The sequence below is a fragment of the Grammomys surdaster genome, unplaced genomic scaffold (genome assembly GCF_004785775.1).
Source record: "Grammomys surdaster isolate TR1022 unplaced genomic scaffold, NIH_TR_1.0 125146, whole genome shotgun sequence".
NCBI classification, from domain to species: domain Eukaryota; kingdom Metazoa; phylum Chordata; class Mammalia; order Rodentia; family Muridae; genus Grammomys; species Grammomys surdaster.
In genome coordinates, this window is record NW_021620042.1 from 618,249 (window position 1) to 636,956 (window position 18,708).

General features: G+C 41.7%; 1 protein-coding gene across 1 annotated transcript in view; it reads left to right on the top strand.

Moving 5' to 3' along the window:
- Nr3c2 (nuclear receptor subfamily 3 group C member 2) overlaps positions 1-18,708 on the top strand; it is a 320,864-nt gene that overhangs the window by 238,121 nt on the left and 64,035 nt on the right. The window contains exon 3 of the mRNA XM_028785173.1: positions 4,077-4,193. Coding sequence (XP_028641006.1) covers positions 4,077-4,193 — 117 coding nt within the window. The remainder of the gene's footprint in view (positions 1-4,076; positions 4,194-18,708) is intronic.

The following is an 18,708-nucleotide window of genomic DNA, read 5'->3' on the forward strand; positions in this document are numbered from 1 at the left end:
GGTTTGGTTTGGTTTGGTTTGGTTTGGTTTGGTTTGGTTTGGTTTGGCTTGTTGTTTTTGGTTTTGTTTTTTTGTTTTTTTGTTTTTTTGTTTTTTTGCTTTGATTGTTTCTAAACATCTTATACTACATGAGTCACAAGGCTGGAGTGATGAGGCTGTCAACCTCAAAACCTTGCCTATAGGGTTCTCTTTTTATTAGTCAATTTCTCTCCAGTGTCTTCCTGCATTTGGTCACTCCTAGGCACCTTTAAATATTTGAACCCATCCCATTCTTGGAAAATTCATAAGTATCTGCAGGAGATTTATCTGCTGAAAGCTGGCATGTCATTGCTTAAATGTAGAATTATCCTCACAATTGATACATAACTCAATGTGAAATTATTTTTTTATTTTCTTAGCTATTTGGCTTTTATTTTAACCCAAAATTATTCCTATATCTCTACATGCTTACTAGTATACAGCTACTAGTTTTCCATATAGGCATCTCTGAACTTTTATAGTAACCTGTAACAGTGGCCCCTACTTTCACTCTCCTAACCTGTCAGGTAAACTTAAGATTAATCGTTCTGAAGCATGGCTCTGGACCTGACATTCTGTGAGCAGAAATCTGCAGTGGCGCCCCAGGACCTACAGAATGGCTGCAGAGTCCATTAGCTGTCGTTCCTGGCCACTGCTCCATGGTCAGGATTCTGATTGTCTATCTATGTTAGTATTTCTCTAGAAAATTATATATTCCCATCTGGGCTTGCTATCTTAACACAAGGGAAACACAGGCTTTAAAAAGGAAATGAACAGTATTTTCTGACATCCGGCTCTCCTCTGTGTCTCTCTGTCTCTGTCTGTCTCTGTCTCTGTCTCTCTCTCTCTCTCTCTCTCTCTCTCTCTCTCTGTGTGTGTGTGTGTGTGTGTGTGTGTGTGTGTGTGCTTATGGATGTAACAGGGACTAAGGGATGAAACACAAATCACACATTTGTGTAAGTGCAACTCAGATTTGTAATGTAGGGGCTGGAGAGACAGCTCAGTAGTTAAGAGCACTAGCTGATTCTCCAAATGGCCAAGATTCTGTTCCAAACTCCCACACAATGGTTCACAAACAACTGTAAACTCAGTTACAGAGGATGCGGTGCCCTTCTGGCCTCCCTACTCACCATGGATGGAGGCAGTGCACAGACAGAGATGCAGGCAAAGCTCATATACAGTTTTTAAAATCGTAATTATATGTTATAAATCTTTAATGTTTGCACAACTAAAAAGTATATAAGAGAATTGTCTGGAATCTATTAGAGGATATCTACAGTAGTCTTCTACAATTCTCCTGTCCTGTTTGTGGCAGGCAAAATATAGCCTGGGAAGGAAAACATTCTGCAGTTGTTATAGGATATTGTATCTTTAAATGATGCTGATCATATATTCATCCTGGCCTTTGAAAACCACTCATTCTAAAAACAACAGAGAAAACCGTCCATATGCATGTGAGGTAGAGACACTCCTTGGTCACTCTTACACGTGCATGTGAGGTAGACACATTCCTTGCTCACTCTTATATGCCAATGAGGCTTTCTTGCACTTATTATAAGTCTATAGAAATGAAAAGAAGTTGACATCCTGTGAGACCAGTGCCTTATACAAGTCATGTGGCATTTGCACATAGGTGCCCCCTGAACCCTTAGTAAATTAAAATTACATTTCATTATTTCTTTCAAGTTTAAAGTTGACTTAATTCATCATGAGTTACAGATGAAACCTGCAGCTGGGCATTCCATCTCATCAGATATAAAAGGCACACAATGCCGGTTACCAGTGGAAGTTCTTCCCAGTAAAATGAGTGTGCTTTACTCAAAACGTTCAATTGTTTATTATTTTCAAAGAACACTTTCCACATGCTATTAGACCACCAGCAAATGATACTGCCCACTGCTCTTTAGAAAGCCCTCTGGCCTTGAGGAAGACCAATACCACCAGGCTTTCTGAATTGTGTTTCCGATCCTGTGCTTTGCCACATTACCGGCTCCAGCTTGTGTTTCCTTTGGAAAACAGCAGCAGTAACAAGTGCCATGCATGGGAGGCTTGTCCTAAGGCTTCTACAGATAGGACTGTAGTATAGGTTTGAGGCTTTTATTTTAAAAGAAGAAACTTCCTTATTATATTAATTGTTTGTTGCAGCCTAAAGTCTAGACTTTGTATACTAAGTATGTTCATTAAAAACCTCCAGTCAAAAACATAAAAGACTCTTAGGTTATTATGATGGTAGGATTTAATTTTTTGTTTGTTAGATTTTCCTGTCCTATTATTTTATTATTGTTATTAGGGTTTACCATAATGTTATAGAAGTGACACTCCAAGTTAAATTGTTTTATGTGATGTATTATATTAAATGTTATTCTTGCTGGATATTTATTATACTTAGAAATTATATTTATTTATATATATATTATAATTAGAAATTATCAACCAAGGGGACATGATAGTAATGTTCTGAGGGAAGGACTCTAACCTAACCTGCTCACTGTTACAGAGTGCAGTGTGTTTAGGAGTCGCCCTCAGATCTCCTCTCTGCAGTCAGTACTCACCTACCGTATTATCTCACCCAGTCTCATGACTTACAATAGCAGCCTGAGTTAATAACCCATTCCTCACACCATGCCTGGATGACTAACTGCTAGCACCCTTCCTTGAAGGCATCTGACTTGCCATGGCAGGTGCTGGAGTCATTCCCCACAAGCCACAAGCCACAAGCCACAAGCCACAAGCCACAATCCACAAGCCACAAGCCACAAGCCACAAGCCTGTACCATCCTCCTATTGTGATTGTTCTATTGGTTAACCTAGGATCTTCAACTCACCAAAACTCTTAGCAGATCTATCTTCAGAGTTCCTGTAGGATCTGACCTTTCACCCCGTCACACTGACCCAAGTGCTGTTCACCCTTCCCCTAAATACAGTACTTCATCCTAGCAGCACAGGTGGCTAGCTGTCGTCCTTACTCCGCTGAAGTCAGTTTCCCATCCACTAGAGTGGTCCTGCTTCATGCCCTCAAGCCCAGGGCCTATCACCGAAAATAATGTCCAAAGCCTTTCCATGGCCTCTTAGGCCCCCAAACAGACTCCTGTTAGCCCTGGACTTCCATTTCCTTTTGCTGTTTCTCCCTCCTTCCCTCTCGTGCTCACATTCCTCCTGAAACCCGCCCAGTACCAATACTCAGTTTACAGACTGTTTACTTTTTGCTCTGCCAGCGTGGCCCCACAGGTACACTGAAGGATCTTTACATTTTTATTGAAAAATCACCTTTGCTTCAAGGGCTTCCTGATATGGCCCACCCATGGAAGAAACTTGTTCTTTCCGTTTTCTCCCCAGCACAACTATCTCTGCCATCCTTTATATCTGACAGCCTTCTCTGTTGTCCCTTCTCCGCCTGGTCTAATGAAAGTTAGTGCAAGTAGAGAATTTTGTCAGCCTGGCTCCTTAGACCACGCCCATTGCTTCAAGAAGCATCTGGTAGCTCCTGGATATTCAGAAAGAAAAAAAAAATCACCAATGAGTAGAACCAGGCTGCAGTTCCACATTCTGCCAGTAGGTGCCACTCTATAAGACTTGCTGTGTCCATATTTGATTTGTGTTTAGTCCCAGGTAGTGTCAGAGAATGAAAGACCAACATTGCTTACTATGAATTTGAAAGTCTTTGTGGTAAAATTATGCGTCATTGGTGAGCTGGCTTTTCAACTTAAAGGTGCAGCCTGGCCTTTGCTTGGATTGATGCAGTCATAGTATTTGAAATGCACACTACATGCACATGCAGCTATTAACAAGATCAAATGTCGGGAGAATGTGGCTCCTCTCCCTTTATAGGAATAGGCTTGACACAAAGACACTGTTGTCATAAGTAAGCTAGAGTCTAACTGGTCTTAAGTTGCCAACCTCTTCCCCACGTTATCCTGAAACCCTTTTTGCCTCTACTGTACAGAAGAAGACATATCAAAGTAGTGAGGGGAAAGAATCCTATTCTGATTATATTTGTCAGTCCTTTATTCTAGCCTGGTAGCTGTTGTTTTAACAATTTTTTATTATTATTAAATCAGGGCAACACAACTATCTGTGTGCTGGAAGAAATGACTGCATTATTGACAAGATTCGTAGAAAGAACTGTCCTGCCTGCAGGCTCCAGAAATGCCTCCAAGCTGGCATGAACTTAGGAGGTAAGTGTCGTGTGCTTCACTGATATACATTGTAACACCAGTGGGGCCGTGTAACCAAAGGGAAGGTAGGGCTAACCATGAGCAAATTCCTAAAGATACCTAAAAACAAAGCTCTGTTTTCATGGTGCCGTGTTTCCCATGTTTTCCCAGGGGAATATTCTCTAGCTGGAATTAAAAGAGGGTGACTTTAGTTTGCTACATTTCAAGAATTGAATCTGTAGCCAAAACCCAAACAAAAAATGATTACTTTTTGCATAAAATTATAGCTGGTGATTATTATCTCTGTCCTTAGATGATAGCATGTGACATATTAATCCCAAGAGTGACATATGAGGGGAAAATACAGTAAAATGATAGAAGGAAAGAGGAAGGGAAAGAGGGAAGGAACGATGAAGAGAGGAATAAAGAAGAAAAGAGGCTGAGGAAATACACAAAATCAGGCTCACACTGTAGTATTATTTGCCCAATAGAATTATGAGTGTGGCTGTTCAGGATACCATTAACTGTTTTCTGTAAAAACATGACTAACATGGAAAAACTACTAAGAGTCATCAAAATCATTTAAGCTTTTTTTATTCTGGAATTACATCTTCTTTATTCTGGGATTAGAGCTGCTATGGAGAGACCAGGAAGGAATGTTATAAAGTGGGCTAATGGCTACATTATTGTTCATTCTCTCCCTGTTGTTAGTGATATGAACGCTTTGAAGAAAGTAAGGAATTCACAGTTTTTAGTCAATAATGGATGCCTAAGACTATCACATCCTCTTGGGGAATCCCATGAGACTCAAATGGAAGACAAAGGAACAGAATATGGCTGATAGGGGGAGGAGTACACAGACACTGGACAACAGACGGAGGGGAGGTTACCTTATGGCTGACGGGTGTACATTTTTTTACACAAGTGCTGCTATTTCAGGAACATGTACTATTGAAAGATATTTGATCACTGTTGTGAACCCTCAGACTATGTCATTTACTGGAAAACCCTGTTTCTAGTTGTGGTGTGGTTTAGCCTCAATATACACCTTTAATCCAAGAGCTCTCTGCTTATTGCAAACAGGATTAAGGTCAAGAGGCAGGGCAAGCAGCAAGTTGACAGGGAATGAACATAGGAAAAACCACAGAGAGTGAGAGAAAGTCAGGAGGATGGATAGAGATGCACAGGAAGGAGAAGGGACAGACACTAAGTTTGAAGGGTTTTTGAGATGAAGGAGGGCTGACCTTTGCCTTTGGGGGTGTCAGCTGAGGAGGAAGGTTTCTCTGCCTCTCTGGGCTAGCAGGCTTCTACCACAGCATATAGCCCAAGTCTTTCCTGGGAAAACCAAATGTTTGAGATTTTGTTAAAAACAGCAATGCACATGTTTTCTGGCTCTGACAGAACAATGGAGGAGTCCTTTGTTCACAGCACCACACTTTGATGGCTCTCTCAGATGGAGCAGTTCTGCTATGAGAGTATTTGTGATTGCATGCAGTCTGTGAAGCCGTGGCACCTCACTAAATACGCAGCAGGCTTTACTCTCTTGGAATCTCATTTTGCTTCCCAGCCACTTGTTTCTTTCCTCCTACCCAGTGGCTTGTACTTATTTTCCTGCCCCTTTCCTGAGATCCATGTTCAAAGTCACCAAAAGAAGGTTCCAAGCAGTGAAGGCCATTACCCAGAACAAGGCTTTCATGGGTCCTGGTCTCCGGGTGCACTGACAGACAGAAATGACTACTGTGGCTTTCCTGTTGTTTCTTACCCAAGCCTCTCTGGCTTCCTACAGGGCTCTTCAGGAGAAAGCGAGGCTACATAGGACAGGAAGAATTTGATCCAAGACTCTGAAGGGAACTAGAGGGAGCATCACGGTGTAGTAGACATGCTTCAGCTTAGGTTCATACCAACAGCAGTCATCTCATTAGGAACATCATTAAATTATAAAAATTTCTAATACTCTAACTTAACCTGCTTATCCTTAATTTATCCATACATTTAAAGGCAAAAAGGTATTTATTTGTAATAAGCAGTTGACAAAATTAATAGTGGTTATGCTTCATGGAACAAAATCAATGATGGCCTCATTTTGGAGTTAAAAATGTTCAATATAGTTAATTTGAAAAAACAGAAAGCATTGCTGTAGAGATAGCTCAGCAGTTAAGAGCATAGAAATATAAAAATATATTCATTAGTGAAAGTATAAAATCCAGTCTGATGTGGCACTCTTCACCTTCTGTTTTGATGGCTTCTCTGACAGGGGTGGAATGAGTTGTACTGTCTTTAGATCTAGTTTATTTTAACATTTAAGTTTTTAATTTGTAACTTTTTATGATAAACCTTAAAATAAGATTTCATAATAAAGTTTTTTGTTTTGTTTGCTTGCTTGCATATAGAGACTTTATTGGATAGTTTTATGTTAACCTGACACAATTTAAAGGCATCTGAGAGGAGGGAACTTCAATTAAGAAAATGTGTCCATAGGTCATAGGCCAAAGGCACATCTGTAAAGCATTTCCTTAATTAGTGATTGATAGGGAGGGCCCAGCCCACTGTAGGTGCTGCCGTTCCTGGGCTGGTGGTCCTGAGTTCTAGGTTCTAAATGAAAGCAGACCGAACAAGCCAGGAGCAAGCCAGTAAGCAGCACCTTCCATGGCCTCTGCATCGGCTCCTGCCTCCAGGTTCCTGCCCTGTTTGAGTGCCTGTCCTGAATTCTTCAGTGACGGACTTTGACATGAAGTATAAACCAAATAAACCCTGTCCTTTCCAACTTGCTTTTAGGTCATGGTATCTTATCACAGCAATAGATAGCCTAAGTAAGCCAGATACATCATAAAAGATATCAAGAAAATTCAGAAAAACCATCAGGGTCTACTTAAAAGTGTATATTCTGCTAAATTGGAAAGTCTGAGAGATATGGATGAATTTCTAGATTGATAGGACCAGACAAAGTTAGTGTGACATGAGGAAAGCAACTTAAGTAGATTAATAACAAGCAATGAGACTGAAGCAGCAAATTAAAAGCTAATAAAATAAAATATCTCTCAAGTTCAAGAGCTCAGGCCAAACAAGTTCACTGCCCAGTCCTACCTGACTTCTAAAGAGATAACAGCGATACTTCCCCAACAGTCCCAGACGGCAGGAAGCTAAGGAGTGCTGCCAACTCTCTCTATGCAGCCAGTACTGCCTTCTCCCATACACACGAGGGAACACACAAATACACACATGGGAACACATACATACACGCATGAAGGTGGACTTCACATCCTCAGAAAAGGAACATGGAAAGAGTGACCTTAGCAGGTCAGCCTGGGGAAGGAGATAGGTGAGGAAAGGTGCAGGAGAGGCCCCTCAAGATGGCCCAGGACTGAAGGTCTTACAGCCAAGCCTCTTGGCCTAAGTTTAATGCTATCCCCAGGATCTACATGTAAAGCACTGCTTCCACAAAGCTGTCCTCTGACCCTCATACACGTGCATGCCCTCCAAACAAACAAACACACACACAGACAGACAGACAGTTCGTGATTCTAAAATTTAAATTTGAAAACAACACCCAGAAGCTATGGGAAAGAAAGGCCCCTATACGGTCTGTAGTCTACCAGGTGATAAGGCCCAGAGTGCCTGTCTGTCCTCACCCTAATTCCTGGACACATGGAAGCATCTGTACATACTTTAAGAGGCAAGAAGAAGCCACTGGCGTAGAGGTGACACCCGACCTTACCCTTGCCCTGCCTTAGTCACAGTAGGGCACAAAGGAATAGCAGTTGTGGAGTCCAAGCCCCTAAATAGGTCTTCTCTGTGCTGTTTGTTCCCCAGGAAGTGACCCCTTGACCCACTTTTCCATCCTTCCTCAGCAAAGATGGCTGAGTCACCTCATGAAGCTTTTTCAAATGTTATGGTTCACAGAACGGTGGTTCACTTACAGCTAGTTTATAAGCGAAGTGGGGGGAAATCCTTCTCGGCTAAGACATTTGCCTAAAATACTCTGGAGCTGAAAACAAGATCCAAAACAAAAGGAAATGGTGAAGGAAGCCTCTGCTTGGCTGACGGACAGAGGATTTATTTTGCATTTTTTCCTCCAATTATTTGATTTATTTTTCCCTTTATGAAATCTGAAGCTTCCCTGTGGATTGAGATTTAAAAATGAACGGGTTTCCCAGACTGAGCACATTGCTGGTTTGTTTATATCCCTAAACACACACCCTTTCCCCACCCTACCCTCTGTGGGGCTCTGAGTCACCCCTGAGAATGGCCCTCATACTGTCACCAGCCCTCTGGACCTTCCCACAGACAGAACCTTCTCCACTGTCAGCGGCTGTTTCTGCTAAGGTAACATGGATGGCTTGAGGAATGGAGCCATCTCTGTCAGTTCCAACAAGGGCTCTTCATTTGTACCAGATGCATAAGCAGGCCAAGAGTAAGATATCTGGATTTCTATGTGTATTCACTTCTATTGCTGTAATAACAAATAACCAGTTTACTGTTTTAAATAAAATTATACAAAAAACATTTTTCTACGAACATACAGGTTACAAGTCTAAACTGGCTCTTACTGAGCTTCCCTATGCATCAGTAGCTGGGTTCCTCTGAGGAGGCTGGAGGATGGAATCCACTCACTTGCCTTCCCCAATTCCTAAGAGCTCTGTACACTTTTGGCCTGTGACCAGTTCGGTTGCCCTGTGTGCTTCCTAAGTTCTAGGGGTTAGGAGGAAGTGTCTTTCAGGGACCATATTAGTTCCTTCTTTATCACTGCAACTGGAAGGCTTGGTGGGATAAAGAGGAAAGATACGTTTACTCACCTCACAAGGAGTTTCAGCCACAGATATTTACAGTGTGCTAAGGAAAGCACAGCACGGAGCTCTCGGTTCCTAGCAACAGTGTGAGTCTGCTCACAGCAGCTCAGGACTCAGAGAGACTGCGGCAGGAACCAGTAGCCTGACGCAGTCTTCACAGAAAGTAGTGATCATCCGCTAGCCAGGCCCTACCTGCTCAAAGCTCTACAGCCTCCCAAGATGGTGCCAACCACTCGGGGACAAGCATAAAACATAAACCTGTGAGGGACATTTGACATTCAAACCATAACAGAGATGATTATTCTTCTCGATATAGTTTTTCGTAGCCTGTTTCCCACTAAAACATGTCCCCATGCTGACTTTGGGGTGATCGCCTGATTCTGGTCCTCCACATTTGTGCTCTCTTCTCTTTAGCTCTAAAACACTTTGATGCAGAATGTGCTTAATAAATGCTACTGTGTGAGTGAATAGAAATAGGGTAAAACCAATTAGTTAAATTATTAACTATTTAACTAATAATAATATAACTAATAAAACTGATATAAATATATTATATATATCATGTAATATATATTATATATATCAATATAAATATATTATATAATATATCAATATAAATATATTATTAAATATATCATATAAATATGATATAATAATAGATAATATAAATAATAATAATAAAAACTAATCCCATAACAGATTCCAAAAGCACTTCTTTATCTATGTTTTGTGATGATAATATTTTTTATTCCTTTACAACAGCAGTTTTGAACCTGTAGGTTGTGATCCTGTAGAAGTTAAACAACCGTTTCATTGATCACATAAGACCATTGGAAAACATAGATATTTACATTATGATTCATAATAGTAGCAAAATTACAGCTATGAAGTAGCAATGAAGATAATTTTATGGTTGGGGTCACCACAGCGTGAGAAACTGTATTATTAAAGCATTAGGAAGGCTGAGAACCACTGCTCTAGAGGAAATTACAGTTTCCAAAACGTCTGTGTCTGGGCCTACTATTCATGTTAGAATAATCTGGAAATTTCTTCAGTGGTAATACACCTCAGAAATGAATTCACACTTTTCTTCCTAAAGGAGGAGTTTCGGGTGATATTGGACCTCACCTTGTTGCTTATTTGCTGTATAGTTTCTGTCATCCGCGTGGAGGAATGGTATTTAAGGCTGCTGGTGCTGCCAAACCGGGAATTTCAGCCTGCTCTGACAGGTTTTGGTTAAACATTAAGTTCAAGGTAAAAAGTTATGGTGAATAACTTAAAATGAAAGCAGATAAGTTAAACCCCTCCCCGCAAAAAAGTAAATGTGAAAGATAAAGTCGAGTGGAGGCCGAGCTGAGTGGCTGTATGCCAGCACAGACCGAGGCAAGCGGGCGATCCCAGGCCACGGCCAGCCTGCTCGATGGGCGATCCCAGGCCACGGCCAGCCTGCTCTATGTAGTAGTTGCAGGCCAGCCAGGGCTACATCATGAGCACCTGCCTCAAAGACATAAACAGCAAAGGTAAAAGAAAATCAAGCTACGGGAGTGGAGCAAAGACAAGGGTGTGCCTGAGGAGCTAGGAGGAGCAGATGACTCCCTACGTCATGAGATTGTCATCCACGGTCCAGCTGGGGAAGAGCCGGGAGCTCAGCTGGAAAAAAATCACCTGTATTTGGAGAAGTCCTCAACCTGTGACTCAGTTGCCAGCCAAGAGCAAAGTGGTAATGGGGACATACCTCTGCCCAGGCTTACGGACCACTTAGAAATCTACACCAAAACCTGTGGGTAGGGATCGTGCAAGAGCGTGAGGCTGCACGCAGGGTAACATGACCTTGCTGTATCTTTGTGAGGGACCATTTGTGATCGTGACTGAGCCTGGCCAGGCCCAGGGCGGTGGCTCTTGGGATGGGATAAGAAATGCTCCTTTGGAAGATGAGAAAGTCTATAAACTCAGGGGTGTTGACTCATTACCCCCAGTTGGTAGCAACAGGAAGTTGATCCTGAGGAGCAGAACTACCACACATCTGGAGGGAAGAGTTGTGGAGAGGTCCTATTTCATCACAGGAACAAATATTCTTTTTAATAGATGTCTAGTAAAGAGGCCTATTGTATAAAGCCCAACTTAAATTTAATGTGAGAGTGAATGTTGAAATTCACCATTACTCAGTTTTTTTATGAGGGTGGCAACATACAGGATATGCACTTGTCCGGCCATGCACACACCCTTTGGGTGTGGCAGGCACTTGCCTGCCTTGCCAGCTGTAAACTTGATGATATAATTACAGTAAATTGAGGACTCTTTCCAGGGGCTGTGTGTGTGCCCAGGTTGCTTGCAGATTTTGTTAGTATTTTTTTGTGTTTGTCTCACATAACAAGCTGGAACACTGAAGAAGTAATAAGTTCCGTGTATAAATAGGTTCTATGGTTGTTGCAACACTCCTAGCTTCTCTAGAGAAGTTGGTAGCTCACCTGTCTATGAAGCACAGCTCGTTTGGCCCCTATTGGAGTAAGTGGCCACTTCTTAACTCTGAGTATTTGTTGTCATGAGGAAAGCAAGGTAGTAGTGCCAGATTTTGTGTGAAAAAATTCCAAATTTTGAAAATGAAGATTTTTTTTGTACAGTTCAGTTTCCAGTGTAGGACACCTGCTGTTAGGGAGCTATAGATGGGAGAGGAATTATCAAGATTCTCCCATCAGTCCTCTCATGCTTGCTGTATGTGTGGTCCAGGGATTTCCTCTTCTGACCTCTCTCTCTTCTGGTTGTAAGGACTTTCTCAATGTAGACCACTGGCTTTCCACCATGGGTGATTTTCTTCCAGAACAGACATTGGATAGCCTGAAACCTTTCTGGTTGTCATAGCTGGTGGCCAGGGGTGGTACTGGCATCTAGTGGATAAAAGGACTAAGTCTGATGCTGAACACCCTGTGACACAGAATTGTCTCTCTAGCCATGAATTATCCAATCCAGGTAACAGTGGAGTGGAGGAGACTGTTAGTGTTCCTCTTTTCTTTTCTTTCTCTCCCCCACCTTTTCTTTCCTCTCCTCTTCCCCCTCTCTCTCAGTCTTGCTCACGTTCCCTCTGTTTTTTCCTCCTTCAGCCTATCTAGTTTGCTAGTTCTCAGTTCCATGTGCAAGACAATAGTCATGAGCAGATTTAAGAATGGGAAGCCCCCGACTTCCACTTCTGATATGTGGACCTTGAGAAGCCCAAGACTCTGCATGGAGAATTCACACCTGGGTTTTCCCAATGATGGTCTGGAGACCAGAGTTGGACAAGTTGGGTGGTCAGTTCTATTTCCATGGTCTCTGGGCTCTTACATTCTTCATCATGAGCTTTTTTGGTTAGACATTGTTGCCTTTATGAAGCCATGCAGAGAATGAATCATATGAGTGGTTATTCTACTAAGCAGTTATAATTTAAATATTATAAACTATTAACTTCCAGAGGTAATACTATGAGGGCATTTGTAGGGATGTGAGATCTGTCAAATGCCGTTTGGTACTTGGAAAGATGGAATAGTTGTACCTTAATAGAGACTGGCTTTGACACCCAGAAAATATTGCATGTTTCCCTTACTTGAGTATTGGTTATAATGCATAATATTTTGGTTGTAAGTATTAGACATCTTCTTGAAATACAAATCAGAAAATGGTATGTGTCAGTTACTGAGTGAAGTATCAAGGCCTGTTCATGGGTGTATTGTTATCAGAACACTGACTGGTGTCCTACCATACGCACAGGACATTTTAGTCTCATATAAATGCTGACGACTTAATGGCCATCTGTCCAAAAGTCCTGAAGATCATTAGCCTCCAACTTCTGCAGCTTCCTGCTGTAATTCTGGAGAAACTGTATTTTACCAGTATGGAATTCTGTTTGGATAATCAGGCCCCTTGCCCTAAGCCTGCCAGAGGCTTGGCTCTTCCATTCATATGCCTTTCTGGAGGACTCTGGCCTGATTTTGTTCAAAAGGCTGGGTTGAGCCTTGGCTGGAATTGTTTTCCAGGGAGACAAGCCTACCCTGGGGCTTAAGATGAAACCTAACAGCCCTGCTTTGTTCCTCTGAAGAGCTTTGTTAAGCACTGCAGCGATCAGATTAGGAAATCTAACTGGTTTGAGACACTGAGAAAAACATCGCTTCGTTTGTTTACCTGCCTTGTCTTTCCTATACTTTTCAATGAGCACTTACTCACTGTGGACTGTATTCCACACAGCAAAATGCTTAAACAAATTCTGGTGTCACAACCCAGAAACAAAAGGAAAGAGTTCAGAGTGCATGATGATATGGAGATGGCCACATGGTTTTTATCTCCATGGTGATACGGTGAAGGGAGATTGTGTTTAGTGGGGTTTCTTACACTAACTGTGGGTCCAAGAAACAGACATTAAAGACTAGAAATTCTCTAATAGGAAGTTACAGGTTTCTATTATCCCCATTCAAGTTTGGGGATTAAGATCATAGTTAGAATTGTGTTTCACCCAGTGTATAACTTGAATCATTTTGAAAACTGTAACATGAAACTGCCCTTTATCCAAGTTATCATTGAGGACCTGACTCTTAGAAACCTTCAAACTGTGGGGTAACAGTCCATCATGTCATACCAGAAAGGCCTTCTTCAGATACTAACAGTGGTAGCCATGGAATCCACCCATACATTTTCAGGTGAGCAGTCACTATGTTCCAGCTGACTTTGGTGTGAAGGGAATTCTACCTTGGGAGCAGAAGCAAACAGGAGGGAAGGACATACCTGCTGAAGGGAAGAAACAAAGTGTAGGTTTTCCCTTATTGTGAATGTGATGTTGCTTTAAGAGTTTGCTGAAAGGACTTTAGAGTTTTTAAATCAATTGTTAACATTGTTTCAAATGTGAACTGAGATCCTCAAGAAATGCTTTCAGAAAGACCTACTTTTCCTTCTGGAAGTCCTCTGGGCAGCTCAGCTTCTCAGCTTCAATCACCAACTTCCGCTTACCTGAGATCCCATCTCTTGTAAAATAAAAGATAAACTCCTTCAGTGTTTGAGTATCTGGCTCTGAAAGAACTTTCCCTGCACCTCCTTTTTCTGTTGTTCTGGGTTTCCTTTTGGTTGTTTGTTTGTTTGTTTTGTTTTGTTGTAGGGAAGAAGGTTACTGTTTGTCTGTTTTGGCTAAGTGGTGTTAACGTGAAGAATACTTTTGAAATGAAGACAGAAAGTGTAGTCTCTTAAAGGAGCTTTTGTTCAGCCTGTGATGTTGGACTGGTTTTGAAGGAGTCTCTAGTGCTCTGGAATTTACACTGTGGCAGAAGACCAAAGGACAGAATAGAAGTGAGCCTTATAAACAACTGGGCAGGGCAGGCCTGTGTGGGCCTGGTGCTTCTTCTTCCAGCGGCTCTCTCTCTCCCCTCTCCAGACCTGTCAGACTGAACCCTGAGCCCAGGAGCTGCTGCAGGCTGCCATTTCAGTGCTTCAAAACAGGCCAATTTAGTCCAACTCCACTCAATCTGGGAGTTTTCAGACCAAGTCTACCAGTATCCTGAAGAGAACCCAGCCTAGAAAAATAACCTTTTTTCAACTCTATGCATCATTGGCTACTATTAATCCTTAATTTAGACTTATCCTGATAATGTCAGAGGAATAAAATGTGGAATAATATTTATTTTAGAAGCTATAAACATTGACATTTGTTTTCCCTTTCCTCAGGCCTGCTTAATCCTCCCCCTAACATGAGTGGCACCCTGGGAACTCCTTACTGTGTGCTTGCCCTGGCCTTCTTGCAGACTAGTGTTAGTTTGTCATGAGGAAATTTTTGCATGCTATCTGGCTTCTTTGCCTGAGCAACAATTCTCAGAAATAGATTCTATTCTCTATGTAATTCCAGTCGTGAAGTTTTGTTCACTGATAATTTCTATTAGGTTACCTGGCCTTTCCAGCCCTACTGCTCTTGAATGGTTTAAATGACTTTTATCACAATGTTATTATTTAATATTGTTAATATTGTTTATATTTATTAATTAATATTTCAATAATACTTCATTTGACCACAATATAATCCAGTGAAACTTCCTCAGTTTACTTTTCTTGTAAATAATGTAAAAGATTACTTATAATCTGATTATACACTTAATCCTTCCCTAACCTGAGTGCACTTGGGAACTCCTCATGTGTGCTGATTTTCTTTTTCAATAAAACATGCTTCCAAGTAATTGTTCTTTAAAAAAAATAATTTGAACTGCAGGGATTCAGCTATGAGTAATTATTGTACAGACATAAGGCCAAACTAAGAAGAACTTTTCTCAAGAAAATGAACATTGAAAATAAAATATGGATAAAATAGAAATTTCAGTCTGCATAGATTCTCCTCCATTGATAATTTTTATTTCTCCTACCTTTTAAGATTTATTCTCATTTTGTGTGTGTATGTTTTACCCACATGTATGTGTATATACACATATATATAGTAGAGGTCACAAGAAGGTATCAGGGCTGCTGTAGCTGGAGTTACAGATCGTGGTAAAGCACCGTGCAGGTCCTGGGAACTGAATGGGGATCTTTGCAGTAGCTGCAAGTGCCCTTAGGATCTGTCTTTCCAGATCCTAGATTTTTATTTCTTATTCATATAAACCATATAGTCATCTTTCAAAAATCTGAACTAGGTTGGAGTTAAGCAGCTTTCTTGGGTGCCTCAGTATTCTCTGGTGTGTGCCATGGTTTATGGCCCCTGGATGCTATTCAGGGAACATGGAGAGACTGAGGAAAAGTAGCAACAGGGGCTCAGAAGAACCTGAGAGGAAAATTTACAAGCAAAATGCAAGAAACGCCCATGCACTGGGTTGACAATGATCCTTGTGACTTATCTAAGGAATCCTGTATTGAATCATTTATAAAGACCATGCCATTGGTGTGGTAACTCTTCTCCTCTCACTGTTAGTGAAACCCTCTGGAACCCAGGCTCTCCTATATACTAAACATACTTTCTGCCACTAAACCAACCACAAATGCTTCATTTTCCCATATTTTATTTGCATAAAGTAGGTCTCACCCAGTTAGCTTCCAGTGTGAGGAGGTCTGTACAGTGGGTTTTCTACGTAGTCTGCTCTCACTTCTGCTTCATGCTGCTCGCCTGAGCTCTCCTGGGATCCTGAAGACTTGGGAGAGCACAGCCCACGGTACAGCCCATTAAGCTGGAGTCGTTTCCAGGTCACTGCCTCCTGCCCTGTTCTCATACCTTGCTCACCTCTGCAACCTTGTTACAATAGTAATGCTTCTTTATAAACCATTCCTAATGAGTCTATTTAACTGGCATACCACTGAGATCTGCTCCATGTAGTAAATTCTGTGCTCATGTATTTGTTCTGTGCTCAAGAAGGCAACTGATCAGCTGTTAACGAATTTGCCCTTTGAAGAAGAAGTCTTTTCTGGATGGCCATGGGTATTATTGTGCTAGTTTTTCTTATTCACTATTATGATTGTTTGTGTTTCTATTTTTGTGAATCTTACTCTGTAGCCAAGGTTTGCCTTGAACTCACTATGTAGTCCCAGCTAGCCTTGAACACACTGTGTGTCCAAAGTTGGCTTTGAACAAGTGGCCATCCTCCCGCATCAGTCTCTCAGTTGTTAAGATTACAAGTATATGCTGCCCAAGCTTAGTTTTTCTCCTTTTAAATTAGTGCTGTAAAACCACTGAGAGGCTTTCCAAGTATCTCGGTCTTTTACACCATGATCCTTTGAGAATAGGGTTTGTGGTGATCGATATCTACATTTTCTGAATATTGTTAATTTGATTTTAAAAATGTATGTCCAAAGAACCCAGTGATTCAGTGCAGCGTTGCTTTAGGGCTTTGATTCTTAGCAAAACATAGAGTCCTCCTCTGGCAAATTTGAGACCTTAGGCAAACTAGCAGGTTTGCTTCCTGCTTTTTTAGAGCTCTCTTCCAATTGCATTGAGAGTGACAGAGACAGGAGCATTGCCCACCACAGCAGCCCCAGTGTGTGGTGGGTATGATGCCCTGGAGATTAGAAAAGAAAACAGGCCTGTGACTGGCTGGGGTGGCCACAGGCCTTCTAGTTAACACATTCATCTGTCATTAATGAGAGCCAATTGTGACCTTGTAGGCAGCTGAGCTCTGACCCCTGGGGTCAATGTCTGCCTCAGGTGCACCTGGAGGTTCCAGGTCTTTACCTCCCAGTTACACAGCATGATGCTAGCTAGCATCCAGTGCCCTGTCCCTCTACCAATCACTTTACTCTCTGAACAGTGGGAGCACAGCACCTACCTCCAAGGGCATGGGTGAAGCTTAACAGCAGTATTTGTGAGAAAACTTGTCTTGCTCCTTGGTTACCCTTTACCACTTCCCAATTCATACAAGTCCTCTTGGGATGAGGAGAAAGGAAGACAATATTTTAAATTTGGAAACGAGCAAACAGCAAGAGGCCTTGAAATGTGGAGACAATTTTTTTTAAATGTGTCAGGCAAGAGATGGGGTTGGAGAGCTGTACTGAGGGGTTTTCTTCATGACACTGAAAACTCTTTCGAGCACTCTAAAATCACAGTATTTGCCGTTTTTGCATATTTTTGAATACTATCACTCAGGTGACATCTTACCACACTTGCAACTTATTTCTGTGTTTCAGAACCAGCAGCTCCTTTAATATTATTGTAATACTCTTCCTGATTTCCACAGCATGGCTCCAAATCTCCAAAACTCAGTCAGTCACTCGTTTCTACCTTAGGGCTGAGCTGCTCTTGAGTAACAGAATGTCTGCTGCCAGGACCTCAGGGTATTTAGAAAGCAACAATGTATGTTCTGGCTAGCAGCAAATTCTAGACCTACTTAACACATTCCAGGATGCTCGCGTTCTGCTATCTGGGCTAAATCCCTTCTTTGGTCTTCTAAAGCCTTTGTATCTTATCTAATCTTCAGTGAGAAGAGAAAATAAGTGGCCATCATGATTCAGAAAAAGGCCCTTCAAGTTTTCAAAATACTGCTGGGCGGGGCAGGGAGGAGCACAGATGAAAGTTAACACTAGGCTTCTCCTCAGCCCTCCTCTAAGTACCCTAGGCCTCTCTCAGCCCTCCTCAGAGCACCCTAGGCCTCTCCTCTCCTCAGCCCTCCTCAAAGCAGATGGATACAGTCCTGTCTATTCTCATGTTTGATTTCTGGAGACTTTCAGTGTTTTACACTATGATGACTTTCCAAGATTATTCAACACAGGTGACTATTAGGAATTGTCACTTGGTCCCCCAAGTCACCACACTGCCTAGCCACTCTCCACAGACCCTTGTCCAAAGCGTCACAGGGAACTTGAGAGTTAGAGGACAAGTTCTATCCTGCTATCAAAACTGTCCTTTTTTTTTCCCATTCAAAAAGAGAGTCAAAATTTCACCAGAAGACAGCCCTAGATGTCTCCCCATTGCATGCAGGAGAGCATAGGAAGGTATCCCTCTGTATTCCAAGGCTCTTTCTCGTACAGTTCCCAACTTGGCTGCACTGAAGGTACATCATCTCTCCTTTAAAACTCCCAGCCCAAGATGGAGCCTTCCCCATTCATGTATTTGTGTTTATACATATTCCTGATTCTGACTAATATTAAAAATAAAAAAGAATGAGAAAAAAGTATAGCCAGGAAATAAATATACCATCAAAATAATTATATCCAGACCTGGGAATAGCATGTAGGTATCTCCTATCGGGAAACCATAATTTAGAAGCTTGTGTGCACTCCAAAGCCTGTTCTGCCTTTCACTCCTTCAAGCCTCGACACTTACTCTG